At 43.3% G+C, this 19964-nt stretch overlaps 1 protein-coding gene across 3 annotated transcripts in view; it reads left to right on the plus strand.

Moving 5' to 3' along the window:
- Positions 1-19964, plus strand: part of FAM114A1 (family with sequence similarity 114 member A1) — a 78134-nt gene that overhangs the window by 44361 nt on the left and 13809 nt on the right. For all 3 annotated transcript variants that reach the window (XM_019025883.4, XM_031010418.3, XM_031010419.3), the window contains 4 exons: positions 2534-2686; positions 10372-10495; positions 16848-16939; positions 19055-19216. In XM_019025883.4, coding sequence (XP_018881428.2) covers positions 2534-2686; positions 10372-10495; positions 16848-16939; positions 19055-19216 — 531 coding nt within the window. The remainder of the gene's footprint in view (positions 1-2533; positions 2687-10371; positions 10496-16847; positions 16940-19054; positions 19217-19964) is intronic.

The raw sequence follows: 19964 nt of genomic DNA on the forward strand, positions 1-19964 counted from the left end.
TTTGTTTGTTTGTTTGTTTTGAGATGGAGTCTCACTCTGTCACCCAGGCTGGAGTGCAATGGCGCAATCTTGGCTCACTGCAACCTCCTCCTCTCGGCTTCAAGTGATTCCCCTGCCTCCCTCCTGAATAGCTGGGATTACAGGTGCCCGCCACCATGCCCAGCTAATTTTTTGAATTTTTAGTAGAGACAGGGTTTCATCATATTGGCCAGGCTGGTCTTGAACTCCTGACCTAGTGATCGGCCCACCTTGGCCTCCCAAAGTGCTGGGATTACAGGCGTGAGTCACCGCGCCTGGCCTACTCCCCAGTTTTGAGTGAGTCCACATCATTCCAGAGTGACCCTTTCCCTTTCTCTTCAATTTCATCCCTTCTTTCTTCTCTCCCAAAGCCCACATTCGGAGGTGGAAGCTGGTGTAGAGAAAGGAAGTGATTTCAGTGTCACTTTGTTATTTTATTTTACCACCACCAAGCCCTGAGATCAGTGGGGGTAATTAGTTTTTGTTGCCAGTGTTAAAATTTTCCAGTGATGGTTTCATTGGGTTGTTTGAAAAACTTTAAGATTCAGAGTCTGTGCTAATTTAGTCTTAAAGACAGACAGGAGAGAGAATTCTCTTTGTGGCCCTGTGGGTTCTTGGCAGATAACCTCGAGAACCCAAAAGGAAATGAGGCTGATTGTTTTTCTGGCACACAATAAAAACCAAAGTCTATTCTTCAGTTCTCTTCCCCTGTGACCTTGTGGTGGTGGCCAGTGTCTTTACGGTGCTCTCCACAGAAATTAAAGAACCCCATAAACGTAATGCCTCAGTAAACTTAATGAGGAATCACATAAAAGATGCTTAGAATCAAAGAACGCAAGTGCAGAAAATTGAGAGTGACTGATGGACTTGTGTTTATTTGTTGTCTTTTTGCTTAACCAACAAAAAATAACTGGAGAAAAGTTATTAATGGGGAGAGGAAACTTGGTTCACAGTCATATTTCTGGAAACCAGCCTTAAGAATCTATAAGCTAATTTTTTTTTTGTTTTTTTGTTTTGAGACCAAGTCTCACTCTGTTGCACAGGCTGGAGTGCAATGGCGCAGTCTCGGCTCACTGCGCCTCCGGGTTCAACCTCCGCCTCTCCTGCCTCAGCCTCCTGAGTAGCTGGAATTACAGGCATGCACCACCATGCCCGGCTAATTTTTGTATTTTTAGTAGATACATGGTTTCACCATTCCAGGCTGGTCTCGAACTCCTGACCTCAAGTGATCTGCCCATCTCAGCCTCCCGAAGTACTGGAATTACAGGTGTGAGCCACTGTGCATGGCCCTAAGTTAATATTCTTAATTGCAGTAAGTATATGATGACAAATACATTATGAGTTTATATTTATTGATTTTTAAATTGAGGAAATTTAATAACCACATACACAAAATTTTTAAAATATTAAAACTCGGCCAGGTGCAGTGGCTCACGCCTGTGATCCCAGCGCTTTTGGAGGCCAAGCTGGGTGGATCATCTGAGGTCAGGAGTTCGAGACCAGCCTGGCCAACATGGTGAAACCCCATCTCTACTAAAAATACAAAAAAAATAGCTGGCTGTGGTGGTGGGTGCCTGTAATCCCAGCTACTCGGGAGGCTGAGGCAGGAGAATCACTTGAACCTGGGATGGGGAGGTTGCAGTGAGCTGAGATCGTACCATTGCACTCCAGCCTGGGCAACAAGAGCTAAACTCCATCTCAAAAAAATAAAGTAAAAAATTATAACTTAGAAAAAATCAGACCAGCTTATTTCTGCTTTGATGTCTGTGTAGGTGCAGGACTTAAAGTTAATCCTGTCATAAGAGATTCAACTTTTCAAGCATACATAAAACTCGCTCATTATAGAAAATTTGGGGACTTTAGAAAATAAGAAATTTGGCCGGATGCAGTGGCTCACACCTGCAATCCCAGCATGTTGAGAGGCTGAGGGAGGAGGATCACTTGAGGTCAGGAGTTTGAGACCAGTCTGGGCAACATGGTGAAACCCTGTCTCTACCAAAAAATACAAAAATTAGCTGGGCATGGTGGCAAGGGTCTGTAGTCCCAGCTCCTCAGGAGGCTGAGGCAGGAGAATCGCTTGAACCCGTGGGGCGGAGGTTGCAGTGAGCCGAGACTGTGCCACTGCACTCCAGCCTGAGCAACAGAGTGAGACTCCATCTCAAAATAAATAAATAAAATAATAAGAAAATAAGAAAGTTAATTACTCATGTGGGAAACACCTTAGTGGAAACCACTGTCAAAGCTTTTGGTGTGTTTCTTACCAGTTTATTCCCAGGCATTGAATTTTTGCTTTGTTTTGCCTTTCACATAATGAACATGTAAAATGTGAAGTAGGATATGATGTAAAAGTTATCAATAGGATCAATCAAAAAAATCATTTTTTAGAAATTCTAAAGTGACCAGAATCTCCCCCTCTTCAACACAAAGTCAGTCCTCCCCACCTCCCCCATGTCTTACACAGGAAACGGTGCTTTTAAATATACATCCAGAGTACAAACATTGTGTATTTCTGCAGATGTTAAGGGAAGCTAAGGAGAAGGAGAAGCAGAGACTGGCACAGCAGCTCACGATGGAGAGAACCGCGCACTACGGGATGCTGTTTGATGAATATCAAGGCTTGTCACACCTGGAAGCCCTGGAAATTCTGTCCAATGAAAGCGAAAGCAAGGTACTTCTGCACTACTCGTTTGAAATGGCATGCTTAGTCCTGTGTTGCTTAAACATGAAAGAAACTGGAAAATCTGCCGTTAAAAGATCTCATTTTTAGAGCCTCATTATTATTGTGCTAAGGTCAGAAACACTGCACAATGGGATGACCCTCGAGCTCCGTATCATCTCTTCTGTGTCCTATGCCAAGCTATTACCCCACCCCAGCTCCAAAAAGGCCGGCACAGTAAGAGCCACCACTATCCCCCCCACCTCATGGTGCAAAAGGCTGCTCAGAAATGTGGCTGTCCGGCTGCTGGCCCTCTCTCTCCCTTTGGTAACGAAGTACCCAGGTCAGAGATGCCCTGCCAGCCCACATCTTCATTCCTACCCAATGCAAACAAAGCACTTGATGTTCCTTTTAGACTGCAGGGTTTTAATATATTTTGTCTTGTGGGTTATATAGTTATTTATTCAGCCATCTTGTTAGGACTCCTGGGCCACAAAGGGCAGGATTATCCTGCTGAAGGTTAAGGTTCTATTAGGGAATGCTCCCATACAGACACCTGGGAAACCCAGCCTACCCAATGGCCCTGCACATTCATACTCCTCCACTTGGTCCCAGGAAAACAAAAGATGAATAGCAAAAGTCAGCAGGGTTTGGTGATTTTTTCCCTTAAAGCGTCTATAGTGGGGTGTGTGTGTGTGTGTGTGTGTGCATGTGTGTGTGTGTGTTTATTTAGCAAACACTTAATGGCACTTACATAGCCACTATTCTAAATACCATAAAACTGTTGACTTATTTAACTGTATATATGTGGCTGTTTTGTGGATGTCAGGCTGACTGTGCTCCGGAGTGGTTTTCTAGTGGAGGCCACCAGGCTGTACCCTCTGGGCCTCCAGAGAGGGAAGGGCTGTGGTGACATTCATTGAGGAGAGGCAGGTCCCTAGACAAGAAGCTCAATTTGGCAGTGAGTCTTAGAATGGAGAAGTAGTTTTTGACTCTCCCTAGACCTCATCCTCTTATGTTTGGACTTTGAGCCGTTCTTGATGCCTGTCTAATCAGAGAAAGACAACATCTGCCACGTAACAGGCAACCAAGAACCAAATAGGATGGAGACATTGTCCCCTGCCCCAGATGATGGAGCTACATGTTACTATGTTTATTTCCTTCTTTGTTATCCATGAGCCTTCAGGGAAAGTCTTGTGGTTAAACTGTTCAAGAATAATTTTCAAAAAAAGGCAAAATTGGGACTCTCATACAGATACAAAATGACCTATGTTAAAGGATTTATTTAGCTCATTAATTAGTTCAGGGAACCAAGCAGATGTTATAAATGATTCAAAGGAAAAGCCAAAGAAGCACAAATGTGTGTGGAGTAATATGTATGTGGCTATACACCATGGAATACTATGCAGCCATAAAAAAGAATGAGTTCATGTCCTTTGCAGGGACATGGATGAAGCTGGAAACCATCATTCTCAGCAAACTAACACAAGAACGGAAAACCAAAACTGCATGTTCTTACTCATAAGTGAAGTTGAACAATGAGAACATATGGACACAGGGAGGGGAACATCACACACCGAGGCCTGTCGGGGGTGGGGGGCAAGGGGAGGGATAGCATTAGGAGAAATACCTAATGTAAATGACAGGTTGATGAGTGCAGCAAACCACCATGGCACGTGTATACCTATGTTAACAAACCTTCACGTTCTGCACGTGTATCCCAGAACTTAAGTGTAATAATTTAAAAATATATGAAGGTGCCAATAGACACAAACCTGCTTTTCCACATAGGGGAGGTTGTCCTCCCACTGCACAGAATTCATTCACATGACTATTGACAACAATGGCTTTGCATTGTTGTTAGCCCTTTACAATTTACAGAGTCATAAAATTGCTCCGATAAATTCAGAATCCAATAGTCCAGTAAGATGTGCTCTCGAAAATGCAGTTCTTAGCCGGGCGCAGTGGCTCATGCCTTAATCCCAGCACTTTGGGAGGCCGAGGTGGGCAGATCACCTGATGTCAGGAGTTCAAGACCAGCCTGGCCAACATGGTGAAACCCCATCTCTACTAAAAATACAAATAAATAAATAAATAAATAAATAAAAAGCTGGGCATGGTGGCAGGTGCCTGTAATACCAGCTACTCAGGAGGCTAAGGCAGGAGAATCGCCTGAACCTGGGAGGCAGAGGTTGCAGTAAGCCGAGATCGTGCCACTGCGTTCTGGCCTGGGCGACAGAGCAAGACTCTGTCTCAAAAAAAAAAAGCAAGGTCTGGAGTCAGACGTTATTTAATTAAACACCATGCAGAAGCTGTATGATTTTGGACCCCCTTACCTCAATCTCCTTATCTGTGAAATGGGAATAATAAAACCTACCTCACAGAATTATTAACAGAATTAAATGAGATGATCCACGGAAAGCTAGTAACAGCATGACTAACATGGAAGTAAGCACTGAATAATGTACACATGTTGATGACAGTTGATTTTTATATGCGTTCTTATGTCATAGACATTTGTTGTTGTTATTAAAAATATCACAGGGGAGCGTGGCCCTGCTGTAAAAAAAGCATTACAAGATATCATGGTGGTGGAGAATGATTCCATTGTGGTGACTTCCATCACAGCTCTCAGCTGTGAAACAGCCCCAGGGCCCTGGAAAAGAGCCCCCAAGGACTTAGTTTCTAGGAAGAAGGTTTGGCCTTTGGAGGGGCACAGTTTGCCCATTGCCTCCACAAGCTCTGCTTTCTTTCCCTAGCCTGGAGATTTTTGTGATATTCATAGTAAGGAAAATAAATTTTTGTCTTGACTTAGTAATGATTAGTTAATGGGTACTATAATAAACAGTTCTACAGGCCAGGCACGGTGGCTCACGCCTGTAATCCCAACACTTTGGGAAGCTGAGACAGGCGGATCACCTGAGGTCGGGAGTTCGAGATCAGCCTGACCAACATGATGAAACCCCGTCTCTACTAAAAAAAACAATACAGAATTAGCCGGGCATGGTGACGCATGCCTTTAATCCCAGCTATTCGGGAGGCTGAGGCAGGAGAAACACTTGAACCCAGGATGTGGAGGTTGTGGTGAGCTGAGATCGTGCCATTGCACTCCAGCCTGGGCAGCAAGAGCGAAACTCCGTCTCAAAAAAACATAATAAATAAATAAACAGTCCTACAAATGTATGGGTCAAAAACAGTAAGAGCTATTCTTCACTCCTGTAATAGTCCAAGATAGGAGTGCCTGGTCAGCAGGCAGCATTCCTGCATTTAGGGCTTCAGGAACCAGGCTGTGTCCATCTTGTGGCTCCACTAGACCCGTTCCAAGGTACACAGGCCTCCAGCAAGAAAACAAATGGAGGCTTAGACTGAGGTTGACACACGTAGCGAATAAAAATACAGGATGACTAGTTATATTTTAACTTTAGATGAACAATGAATACTTTTTCAGTATAAATGTGTCCCATGCAATATTTGGGACACATACTTATATGTAGAAAATATTCACTGTTTATCTGAAATTCAAGCTTAGCTAGGCGTCCTGTATTTTATATGGCAACCCTACACATACCAAGTATTTAAAAGTTAAATAATTTTGGGGCCAGGCACGGTGGCTCACACCTGTAATCCCAACACTTTGGGAGGCTGAGGCGGGCAGATCACTTGAGGCCAGGAGTTCGAGACTAGCCTGACCAACATGGCAAAACCCTGTCTCAACTAAAAATACAAAAATTAGAGCCAGGCATGGTGGCACTGCCTATGGTCTAAGGTAGATGTAAAACCGGGTGAGCTGGCTGGGCACAGTGGCTCACGCCTATAATCCCAGCACTTCAGGAGGCCGAGGCAGGTGGATCACCTGAGGGCCAGGAGTTCAAGACCAGCCAGGCCAACATGGCAAAACCCCATCTCTACTAAAAATACAAAAATTAGCAGGGTGTGATGGCACATCCCTGTAATCTCAGCTACTCGGGAGGCTGAGGCACGAGAGTCACTTGAACCTGGAGGGCGGAGGTTGTAGTGAGCCGAGATCGCACCACTGCACTGCAGTCTAGGCGACAGAGTGAGACTGTCTCAAAAATAATAAAAATTAAAAAGGTAAAGAACTTTAGAAACAAATTGTTAAAGAAAATGTATTCCATCCTCTTAACTTGACAAACATACTTGTATAATGACCTGGAAGGCCAGGTTCCCATTTGAATTCCCAGACTCCTCAAATTTGAATTCCCAGACTCTGCTTCAGCCTGCCTGCCTCCTATCTGCAGCTCTATCTCTCACCCCAGGGAACATTATGTGGCTGTGGGAGGATGCCCTAGTTCAAGCTCCAGCCATACCCCCTGTAAGCAGCACCTCTTAGCTATCCCGTGGGCTGAGGGATACACAGCCAGTGGCACCGTCCCACTGTCAGGAGCACAGCCTAGGGAAGAGTTCCATGCAGGCTGTGAGAGGGACCCTTTGGTGACCTGGAGAGTGTTCTAGAATGGAGATGTGGGCTCTGGTGGGACCATTTCTTGGGCCTGGGGACTCCCCTGTGTTGAAGCCTAAAGGCAGTGTTGGATTTCCCTGCCATCTGAGGGCTTATTGTCTTCTGAGTCACATCAGCATAAGGAGAGAGAGTGTAGAGAGGACACTCCCATGTTTTAAAAGCCTTGCCTAGAAATGATGCACATCATCCCTGCTGACAGTCATGATGCACATCTTCTCTGCTGACAGTCCATTGGCTGAAACTCAGACCCCATCATGGAAATACAAGGAATTATTATCGTTACTATTTTACTAGATTGATTCTAGGATGGCAACAGGCATGGCGATGCGGTGTTTGATAAAGGTTAAAGAGAAACTAATCATTTTCGGCTGGGCGCGATGGCACACCTGTAATCCCAGCACTTTGGGAGGCCAAGGTAGGCAGATCACTTGAGGTCAGGAGTTTGAGACCAGCCTGGCCAACATGGCGAAACCCTGTCTCTACAAAAAATACAAAAATTAGCAGGGAGTGGTGGTGTGTACCTATAGTCCCAGCTACTCAGGAGACTGAGGCAGGAGAATCGCTTGAACCTGGGAGGCGGAGGTTCCAGTGAGCCAAGATTGCACCACTGCACTCCAGCCTGGGCAGCAGAATGAGACCTGTCTCAAAAAAAAAAGAACAGAAAAACTAATCATTTTCATAACCATTATACTCCACAGTTAGAAATAGTAAACAAAAATCTTCACAATGACAGCACACACCTCCTTTCAAGGAAAAGATTTATAAGACAGCCTCTCTACCCTGTGTCCTGAACAACACTCAGCACTGTGCCAAGCATATAGTCAGCATTCCATAAATATTTATGGAGAAGTGTGTGATTATGTCCTATTTATTATTGGATTGAACTAAAGATTCAATGCACATGGCCTTGGCATAATGCAAATGAGCTAGGAGAAAGCAGGAGAGATGCTGTAGTGGAAAGATGCTGTCGAAAGAGTGCTTCGCTAAAGAGAACCCTTCCCAGGGGTGCCCCAGATGGAAAACCCCAATGCTCTCCCTTCCAGATGATTGCCATCCGCCAGAAGACATAGGCAAACACAAATGTTCCACAGGTCTGCATACCTTTTCACTAAGCATGGTATTCAAACACATTTATTCAATGATTAATGTTAGAAAACTGCAGTTTAGAAAATAGATCTGAAGCCTAAGAATACGTTGATGCACATCTGGGACCCTGACCCCTAAACATGAGTGTGCGAGCTGAAATGAAGAGTCTGAGAAGGTCAGGGCAGAACGGAGTGGCGTGCAGCCATGAGTCTGGGCACATTTACTTCCACCTGCTGAACTCCACGCTAATGGGTTTTGTGTTGATGACTTCCTGCAGAGCTTCCTCCCAGAGCCTCAGCACTGGCTGCATTATGCCCTGGCAATGTGCTTTAGCAACTTTTAGGAAAATGGTGTCCTGGTATTCCAGATGCCCTCTCTACCTCTCTCACTTATCCCGATGTGCTCATCTATTACCATAATGAATATTAAAACCTATTCCAAAGAGGACTACAGCTCCACTGCTGTCTCTCTCTCCAGAGCAAGAGTTTGACCTGCAGAATGAAAAAATAAAACTTTACTACTTTATACTTATACTTAATATTTTATAAGGTGCCTTCCCTGTGCCCTTTTACCATTTTGGAAATTCAAATCAATCTTCAGAGAATGAGCGACCATCTGTACAAATAATTTTTTGTTTTTTTTGAGACATGATCTTGCTGGAGTGCAGTGGCACAATCATGCTTCACTGCAGCCTCAAACTCCTGGGCTCAAGCAGTCCTCTTATCTCAGCCTCTTGAGCAACTGAGACCACAGGCGTGCACCAGCATTCCTGGCTAATTTTCTTAAAATTTTTTATAGAGATGGGATCTCACTATGTTGATTGCTTGAGCCCTCAAACTCCTGGGCTCAAGTGATCCTCCCGCCTCAGCCTCCCAAAATGCTGGGATTACAGGAGTGAACAACCATGCCTGGCCTGTACAAATAATTGTTAACTGTATACAGAGGATAGTTTCAAAAGAGGGGCTCTAAAGACAGTGAGCAGGGATGACGTCAGTCCCAGCATCATCTCCTCTGTGAAGCCCTCCCTGTGTGTACCCTTTCAGTTCCCCAAGGGGGAAGGACAGCGCCCTTCCTAGTGCTTCCCTCCACTGTACCCTCCTCTCGTGCCTGTCATAGTTGTTCTTGGTTGACACAGCCTCACTCCTTTAGACTGCAAGATGTTGGAGAAGAAAAATGTGTCTTGTGCATTTTTGTAAACCCAGTGTGATAACTGACATCTAGCAAGTATATATGTGCATCTATACAATGCGTATTTATTTATGTTTACATATGGATGCATGTTTGCTTATTTATTTATTTATTTATTCATTCATTTATTTTTTGAGATGGAGTCTCGCTCTGTCACCAGGTTGGAGTGCAGTGGCGCGATCTCGGCTCACTGCAAACTCCGACTCCCTGGTTCAAGGGATTCTCCTGCCTCAGCCTCCTGAGTAGCTGGGATTACAGGCACGCACCACCACACTCAGCTAATTTTTGTATTTTTAATAGAGACGGGGTTTCACCCTGTCAGCCAGGATGGTCTTGATGTCCTGACCTCGTGATCCGCCTGCCTCGGCCTCCCAAAGTGCTGGGATTACAGGCGTGAGCCACCGTGTCTGGCCGTCTGCATGTATATTTATAAGTATTGAGCATCACTCTAAGTATTTTAAGTAGATTACTTCATTTAACCCTCAAAACAACCTTATAAGGAGGTGCAATTAGTTTCCATTTTACGGATAAGGAAGCTGAGGCATTAAAAGGTTCAATAAGTTACCGAAGGTCATAGTAAGTGAGGAGCTGACATTTGACTGCAGGGTTGATGTCAAACTGCATTTTTAACCACTGTGATAGAAGAGCTACCACCACCATTTATGCAGCACATACTGTGTGCAGTTGTGCAAAGTATTTCACATTTTGTATCTCATTTACTCCACAAAGAATCTCTCTTTAAAAATGAGAAAACTGAGACCCAGAGAGCTTATCTAACTTGCCCAAAGTTGCACAGTTAATATGCATCAAGCCAACATTCAACCCAGTGATACCTCCCACAGCATGAATCACTTTTGTCCTGGGAAAACTGGGGACCACTGTATGTAAACGTTACTAATGAGAAGAAAAGATGACAGTTGTGCTGACCTATTTCTTTTTTCAGGTTCAGTCATTTTTAGCATCACTTGATGGAGAGAAGCTGGAACTCTTAAAAAATGACCTAATTTCCATTAAAGACATCTTTGCAGCCAAAGAATTAGAGAATGAAGAAAATCAAGAAGAACAAGGTAAAGGAAAATAAGTTGAATAGCAAGACAAACTGTTGGCATAATCCTTATGAAACTGCTGTTAATGAACACAGCCCTTTGAATTACTTAATTCAAGTGCTCCTCCTCCATGCTTCCAAAATACACTGTGCATCTGCTCTTGTTACAGGAGCTGGTCACATTGATTTATAAGACTCTCTTTCACTGGGCGGGAACTCCTATTGTTCCTCTGGTGTTCGGCACAATCCCTGGCACATCACAGGCATACAATAAATGCGAATGCATATAGTCAGATAAACAAAGACTGCAATGTGCTAAGCAGAGCCCTGATGACTACAGTTTATGCTGCCGCTTTTTTTTTTTTTTTTTTTTTTTTTTGAGATGGAGTCTCGCTCTGTTGCCAGGCTGGAGTGCAGTGGCATGATATCGGCTCACTGCAACCTCCACCTCCCAGGTTCAAGTGATTCTCCTGCCTCAGTCTCCTGAGTAGCTGGGATACAGGCGCTTGCCACCATGCCCAGCTAATTTTTGTATTTTTAGTAGAGACGGGGTTTCACTATGTTGGCCAGGATGATCTCGGTCTCTTGACCTCATGATCCGCCTGCCTCGGCCTCCCAAAGTGCTGGGATTACAGGCATGAGCCACCTTGCCCGGCCTATGCTGCCACTTATAATTTTTATCTGCATGTGAAAGTTATTTAGTGTGATTAATGTTGATGGTGGGCAAATTTTTCCCTGAATTTTTTTGTATATTTTTCTTATTCCTTTTAATTTATAGGTGTAAGAGTTTGGGTATATTTGCAGGTGTCCTACGCTCTACCTAAAAAGTTCAGTTCTGACAAAGGCTGTACCATTTTCTGACAGTGCACCAGGGCATGCTACGTCAGGTTGGCAACCACACTTCCCAATAATCTTCCACCCAGATGATAACTTGACCCCAAGGAGATTAGAACTTATTTTATGAGAAGCAAGGCTTCCTTAAGAGGGGAAAACTTATTCTCTGGGTTGGGCATGGTTAATGATTCCTTTAGGTTGTCCATTTGGGAGCAGGAGAGAGTAAAACATTTGCTATGTACTTGAAGAGAGATTTCTTACTGATGTCATAACCACCGACCCACAGTTGTTTTGTGTAGGTTACGCTGAAAGGTCAGACAACCTCAGAGACAGGTCTGGCTTCTCCTAGGACCTTTGGAAGGGTCCCATTTGAAACATTTTCACCACTTTCTTGCTATATGGCCTTAAACAAGTTATATACCCTTTCTGAAATGCAGTATCTTCACTTGTAAAATGGAGACAGTGATATATATGTCAGGTTCAAGAGCTGTTGTAGGGGGTCATATTAGATAATATATCTAAAAACATGTATTACAGTGCCTGGCACACAGAACTGCTCGAAAATGTTAGCTGTGCTTATTACTTAAAGTGCTAGCACAGTGCCAGGAAAAAGTAAAGGTGCAATAAAGTATAACTTTCATGTATTATTATGCTCGTTGTTATTACCCGGCATGCAAAGTAATGAGAATGTGCATTCTTAAATCGCTGGCAGTGTTTTGTGCCCAGATGTGTTACATTCTTTTAATCAAAGCTCTGACACAAGAGCTCAAATGCTTGAGCCTTGATGTTCAGGGCAAAATTATTCTAGGCATTCAGAAACTGTCATTTAGACACCCTTTCCCTCTTTAGCTCCACACACTGACCTTACATGCCTTCAGCTTAATGAGATTTATGCTCATTGCGTCAAAATAAAAGAATCAATTATACTGAAGCATAGAAAGAGGCCGTATCAGAGACAGTTGGGAATCATGTTTTTGAACATTAGTATGTTCCTCCCAGAGTCACAAAGGATGACAGCCTTGTCTTTGTTTTTCTAATGAAGAAACTAAAACACTAGCTGTCAAAGGTCATGTAGCTCGCCTTGTGGACCCAGGATGAACTAATAGATGCCCCTTTCCCAGACTAGCAATCACCAAAAAGAATCAAGCTATTTCTCTTCAAGAGTCATGGTGTCTGAGGTAGACCTTGGTCCTATTAAGGGTGTCATTTAGAAAGGACAAAAAGAGAATCCCAGATTCCCCCCAACATCAAGGAGATATTGTTGCCAATGCAACTAAAGAAATATTGCATCCCCAACTGGTGCTATTCCTTGGAGGGGAAACTTAATTTCAACTTAAATAGAAAATGTTGCTGTAAGTGATGTGTTCTAGTCTTAGTGTAGACCTTCAGTAAATTCAGTTTCTTTAAATACACATTCACATATACACATAGAAAAACCTGAAGTGCTGAACAGCATGCTTTAGCAATGGTAGGTTTGCCTCGCCTTAATTTGACAAAACCCTGTTATCTCCCATAATACATCAATTTTCCCAAGAGGGCATCTCCAGATTTTCAAAACACTGTTAATGTTAATTAACTTAATTTAATAAATAAATTCCTTCAGAAACTTAATGAAGAACTAGGAGAAAAGAATAGACGTTGTCATTAAATCAGTCCAATTATCGAGTGTCACAACTCCAGAAAGGTTCAGGGATTACGCAAAAGCTGTCTTAAGGAATCTTTGCAGTGGGGGAAATCCAGGAGCAATCCAGCAGAAAATCTAGGAGCAAAATTCTGGAAGAAAACTGAGCATTTTCATCCATTTTTTTCCTTGTAAGCCTTACGTTCCTAAAAGCCTTCTAACAACTAAATAATTTATTTGGTACTCTCAGAAAATGTAATAAACTATCATTTTTTAGATGAATTTAATATCGGTCTCCTCTGCATTTAATAATGTTAGCTAATGATTTGCATGTTTGTTTTTCCAGCAGAGTGTAATTTTATCACACTGCCATAGATCCCTTAATGTGATTTACCATGGCTGAGAAGAGATTTTAAAAGGCCATTTTCTATTTTTATTGCTTCGGTGAAGATCTTCTCGGCCATGTGTACAGACCAAGAGTTGTAGTAATAGGTATTGTTTGTTGCGATATTTATTATCATCTGTTTTTATCAACCTCCATTTTTCTCTATGATTTTTTTTTTTCCAAAATAGTTTCTAAAACTTGCTGGTGTATGTTTTACAGAATTAATACACCTTTAAAAGCTGGAGCTCTACAAAGTGCTTGTATCTTAATTTAGTGTTGATTCCTCCCAAATACTTTTAATCTCCCTATGTTTGTATCAGTGTAGCACATAATTTGTTTACATAAAACTTCATGTTTACAAAACACTTTCACGTTTGTTGCAGTGTTTGGTCCTTATAACAGCTGTAAAGAGGAGATGAGTGGGTTTTATTGTCCTCAATTTTCAGAGGAGGCAGTGGAAGCTGAGGAAGCTCTGTGACTGGCCCCAGGCCACAGAACTACCAGATGCAAGAGCTGGGTAGAATCCATGCCTTCCAAGTCCCAGCCCAGAACTCTTTGTGCTCTGCAACACTGCCTCATACAGAGTGAGGGGCAGGCAGTTTGGGAAGAGACCTTGTCGATGCTGCCCAGGTGTGCCCAGCCCCTCTCACTGTCCCTCCCTGGGGAAGACTAGACCAAGACTTCTGCCCATCAGAGAGAATCTCTGCTTCTGATGGAATCAATCTAGCTCTCTAGCTCTGTCTCTCTCTCTCTCCCTTTTTTTTTTTTTTTTTTCCAGATAGAGTCTCATTCTGTTGGCCAGGCTGGAGTACAGTGGTGCAATCTCAGCTCACTTCAACCTCCGCCCTCCCGGGTTCAAGTGATTCTCCTGCCTCAGTCTCCCAAGTAGCTGGGATTACAGGCACGTGCCACCACACCTGGCAAATTTTTGTACCTTTAGTAGAGATGGGGTTTCACCACGTTGGCCAGGCTGGTCTCCATCTCCTGACCTCAAGTGATCCAACCACGTCGGCCTCCTAAAGTGCTAGGATTACAGGCGGGAGCCACTGTGCCAGGCCCTCTCTATCTATCTCTGAGACTGTCTCTCTATCTCTGAGACTGTCTAGCCCTCCAGCTCTCCCTTTGTGTAATTAATGCATTCTCTTTCTTGAAGGCTCTGTTCAGGCATCACCTCCTCCAGGAACCCAGCTTCACACCCCTCTGAGAACTGGATTATATGCTGCAAAAGCCCCCTTAGAGCACTTACCTCTTTGGGTTAAAATGATTTGCTTGTTGTGGCTTCATCATGAGCAAAGACAGCCGTCTCTGCCTCCTCCCTGCGCGCACCTGCCTCACTCTGCTGCAGCCACGCTGACGCCCTTGCTGCTCCCATGGATGAACCAGGCATACTCCCTCCTGGACTCTACTCTTGCTGCACTGCAGCTGGAAGGCTCTTCCCCCTGACATCTTGTAGCTGGCTCATTGCTCTCCTCCTCTAGCACATTACTCAAATGTCACCTTCTTAGTTAGCTTCCCTCCTGTCTTAGTCCCTTCAGGCTGCTATATCAAAATACCATAGACTATGTGGCTTATAAACAACAGAAATCTATTTCTCACAGCTTTGGAGACTGTAAAGTCGAAGCTCAAAGTGCTGGCAGATTCTGTGTCTAATGAGGGCTCCTGATCTCTGGTTGACAGCTGGTGTCTTCTAGCTGTGTCCTTACATGGTGGAAGGGACCAGCTAGCTCCCTGGGGCCTCTTTTTTTAGGGCACTAATCCTGTTCATGGGGGGCTCCCCACTTCATGATCTAATCACACCCCCAAAGCCTCACCTCCTATTATCATCACATTGGTATTAGGTTTCAAAATATTAATTTGGAGAGGACAGGGGCATTCAGACCACAGCACCTCCTGTTTAAAACTCCTAAACCCCAGCTAGTCCTGTTTATACTTCTCCATAAAACGTATCCCTTGACGTTGATGTTATTTACTTACCTGTTTTGTTTTGTTTTGTTTTTTGAGACAGAGTCTTGCTCTGTCACCCAGGCTAGAGTGCAGTGGCACGATCTCCACTCACTGCAACCTCTGCCTCCCAGGTTCAAGTGATTCTCCTGCCTCAGCCTCCCGAGTAGCTGGGATTACAGGCGCCCGCCTCCACGCCCGGTTAATTTTTGTATTTTTAGTAGAGACAGGGTTTCACCATCTTGGCCAGGCTGGTCTCAAACTCCTGACCTCATGATCCATCCACCTTGGCCTCCCAAAGTGCTGGGATTACAGGCGTGAGCCACCGTGCCCGGACTACTTATCTGTTTTGATTATTGATCTGTTTCCCTCATGAGAATAGATGAGTTATAGGTAATAATAAGCGGATCTAAGCTAAATGTTTTGAATAAATACCTACAAGCTACACCAGGCTATCTTCATGGGCTGCAGATCAACCATTTTGTCCATAAAACAGAAAATAGCATCTCCAGACAAGGGCTGGATGCAGTGTTTCTCACATGGCTTAGTCCCCTCTTCAAGGCTCTGCCTTCCCCCACTGGCATAAGCCGCAGTATTTTCTTCTTAGAGAGTTCTGAGATCATGTAGTCAGGTGAGATAAATGATGCTTTTATTCTCCCCAAACTGGTAATAAATCCATGTGGAATCCATTCTTTGGCACCTTTCAGAACTGTTAAAAATGGCATGGCCTTGCAGATACTTTAAAAGAGAAAAATAAGATTGTAACCTTTAACAATCTCTTTATTGCTCACAATGATCCTAATTTTTTTATTTTATGATATTCAATATTTTAATATGTATACTATCTGTTATATATATTAATATATCACATTATATATTAGGCAATGTATTAAATTATTCTGTAAATATTCATTTTAGCATCTATGATATGTGAGGTATTGTGTTAGATGCTCTAGGATTCAAGAGTGAGCAGAAGAAATACTGTCTCTGTCCCTCAGTAGCTTCCAGGGTGAAAGGAAGACAGATCATTAAGAAATATTGTAGGACCAGCCAGGTATCCTAGGGAACCTTGGGAAATTTCTCCAGAGAGATGGTTGAGACTAATTCGGTTTATTCCGCACTGTGGCTCTGTGGACATAAAAGGGCACCTGGGTATCATTAGGGTTGCAATGCTAAGCATAACAATATCGAAGTCATAAATATGATGTTGTCCCAGGTCTCTTAGGCCTGAGAAAGGTCATGCCTTTGTTCATCCCAGTCCTTCTTTCAGCAAATAGCTGCTGACCACCTATAGCTGTGAACAAGACAATCGAGGTCCCTCCCTGACCTCTTGTTGCCTTTGGGTTGGCCTGGGGGTGTCCCTGCTGGAGCTGCCAAACAGCAAGACTTCAGCGGTCCTGCACCCGGATGCGTCTGCTGCCTCACTGCCATGCTCACGAATGGAAGACATTCATCTTTGCCCGGCAGCTGGCGGGCAGGCTGCTACAACCTCCACTTAGTCTACCCCAGCTGCGGGCTGTAATGTTGGGGGAGCTGCCACATCCTGAAGGATGAAAAATAAATCACGCTTCTTCTGTCGTGTTCTATTTCTAGGCTTAGAAGAAAAGGGAGAAGAATTTGCTCGCATGCTTACAGAGCTTCTCTTTGAATTACATGTGGCGGCCACACCTGACAAACTCAATAAGGTCAGCACTGTCTGATTTATAGTTTCTGGTTAAAAAAAAAGTGCAGGGGAGAGTCTCTGTTGTAAAGTTCCAGAGATGCACCTGAAATGGAAAACCCCCAAATCTTATGTGGCATAGTGCCGGGAGAGGAGTTTGAGGTCAGTAATTAAGATTTGAGGAGGGGCTGCGCGCGTGGTTCATGCCTATAATCCCAGCACTTTGGGAGGCCGAGGCGGGTGGATCACCTGAGGTCAGGAGTTTGAGACCAGCCTGGCCAACGTGGTGAAACTCCATCTCTACTAAAATACAAAAATTAGCCAAGTGTGGTGGCGCATGCCTGTAATCCCAGCTACTCGGGAGACTGAGGCAACAGAATCGCTTGAACCCAGGAGGCCAAGATTGCAGGGAGCTGAGATTGTGCCACAGCACTCCAGCCTAGGTGACAGAGTGAGACTCTGTCTCAAATTTTAAAAAAAGGAAAAAACGAAAAGATTTGAGGAGGCAACATAATGGAATGTGGTGGTGGAGAACATGCTAGACTGTGTCATGAGATCTGCATTTTAGTTGTAATTTTACTAGTAATTACCTTGTAACCTTGAATAAGTCACTTACCTTTTCATGGCAAAATAGAATGTTATGTCGGAGCAGTAGTTATCATCAGGTTAGGGCAGGGAAAAAGGGTGCAGAATCACCAAGAGGCTTTTTTCAAATTTCACCCCGCCCCCCTTCTAAAGAAACATGCCAGAATTAGGTAGAGAGAGGCACGTCAGCCAGGTAAACCCCACAGTTCCTCCCACCTGGAGCACAGGGGCTACGTCATGTCTAAGACCATTCCAGCTTTAACAATCTGGGTTCCTCTAATAATACCACAGTGTGTTTTGCAAGTTAGTACAAGGTCTTGCTGTGAAGTTTCTTTAGAGGCCATGATCATTAATTACTTAAAACTGTGTGATGTTTTTCCATTTTCTCTCTCTCTCTTTCTTTCTTCTTTTTAACAAGCAGTGGTTTACATAGGTACTCACTTATCCAGGTGGGTGAGGAAAAGGGCAGAATGAGGAGGTGAGATGAGTAATTTCTTTATCTCTGATAGGGGTCACTGATTCTGGCAGGTCAGTGACTTGAACACAGTGGGAAATCGCCTCATTCATCTCCGTGCAGCACCTGCCACTGCTCAGAGGGGGTATGTGGTGGCTCTGAGATTCCACTGGCTTATTTGCTTAGGGTTAAATCTTTGTCTGTAATAGAGGACACACTGAAGGCAGTTTTGTTGGGTTTTCTCTCCCCAGATCTTCTTGCTGTTAACTTACCATTCAACACTCTGATATTTTTAACTTTGGCGTGTAAGATTTAAGGTGGGAAGTAAGTTTAGTGTAAGCCCCAAAACAACTTTTACTTAAGCAAACAGCTTAAACTGTAATGATAAAATTGGAGTGAGTCTGCCGCTTCGTTCTAAATTCAGGGAATAATAGGCAGGGGATGAGGTTTCTGATTGTTTAATTTAGCCATGATTTTGCAGGGCACAGAGTGCATAAACTGCACTCATGTGAAATTAAACTAGACACAGAGCAGCACCAGACCTTTCCAGCAGCGCTTCTCTTCTCCCCCTTGAGGGTGGAAGACCTGTCATGAATCAAGAAACGCAGAGCCCTTCTTCACCTTCCCAGCATGATACATTATTAGGTTCACGAAACATGAAGAGCTTCCTGAGATATATCAGATGAGGACATTTGCTGTAGCCGCGGCCCCATGGCTCAATTTCTAACACATATTTTTAAAAATACTATTATTCTTTTATAGATGGTCATGAAAAGTGAAAAATATACTATAGATTTTTCAGTGTGACTGTCATTTTTATTCTTATCTGAATATCATTTTTAAATGCTTTTTAAAGAGTCCTCAGGCCTGCATTGTTCTTTCCATACCTTCTGTTCTGTCCCTCTTTTCTACTTTATATTTACCAGAAAGCAACAACAAGGTTATCTTTTTAGGGGGTTGAAAAATTGCCCCGTCATCCTCCAAACATACAGAGATCCATTCTTGAAGGCTTAGAGACACTTGATTCTAGTCTTGGGGTTGGAATGACTTAGTTTCCATATTTGCACCATAAAAGGGTTGTTTGGTTGGGGACCTCTGCAGGCCATGAAGAGGGCTCATGACTGGGTGGAAGAGGATCAAACCGTGGTGTCAGTAGATGTGGCAAAAGTGTCCGAAGAAGAAACAAAGAAGGAAGAAAAGGAAGAGAAATCTCAAGACCCTCAAGAAGACAAAAAGGAGGAAAAGAAAACTAAGACCATAGAGGTAAATTCATTCTAGATTGTCCACCTACAAGGTAATAAGAGTGTGTTCATTTTATTAGCAGCTTAATTTTAATTGAGGAGAGGCCATTTCTTTTTCATTTGTTCCATATTATAGAAATATAAGTAGGAATGCAATAAACACTGAAATTTCTCTATGCCAAGATAATTCATTGTTCAACACAGATTTTGTCACTTTTCTCCATAGCTTTACAATTATAATTTAAAGGGACAAAAATCTTTAGGAACATAGTTGATTTACCTTTACAGTAGAATTTCATTTTATATGCAAATGTGTTACTATAAAATGTCTTTGTGCCCCATAACTAATGAGGTAATTGAAGCCTTTAAAAAAATTCACTGCCATAGCTTTTATTCTGTAATTTAATAAATTTATGTCTGCATAATTTATATCCTGCCTATGTTCAATAAAGGAGTTTGTAGTAACTTCATCTTACACTGAGTTTTAATTTTAAAGAAAGTAACTTTGTGGCTGGGCACGGTGACTCATGCCTGTAATCCCAGCACTTTGGGAGGCCAAGGCAGGTGGATCACCTGAGGTCAGGAGTTTGAGACCAGCCTGGCCAACATGGTGAAACCCTGTCTCTAATAAAAATACAAAATAATAATAATAATAATTAGCAGGGCATGGTGGCATGTGCCTGTACTCTCAGCTACTTGGGAGGCTGAGGTATGAGAATTGCTTAAACCTGGGAGGTGGAGGTTGCAGTGATTAGATCACTGTAAGGAAA

This window comes from Gorilla gorilla, chromosome 3, assembly GCF_029281585.2.
Source record: "Gorilla gorilla gorilla isolate KB3781 chromosome 3, NHGRI_mGorGor1-v2.1_pri, whole genome shotgun sequence".
In the NCBI taxonomy this organism is placed as follows: Eukaryota; Metazoa; Chordata; class Mammalia; order Primates; family Hominidae; genus Gorilla; species Gorilla gorilla.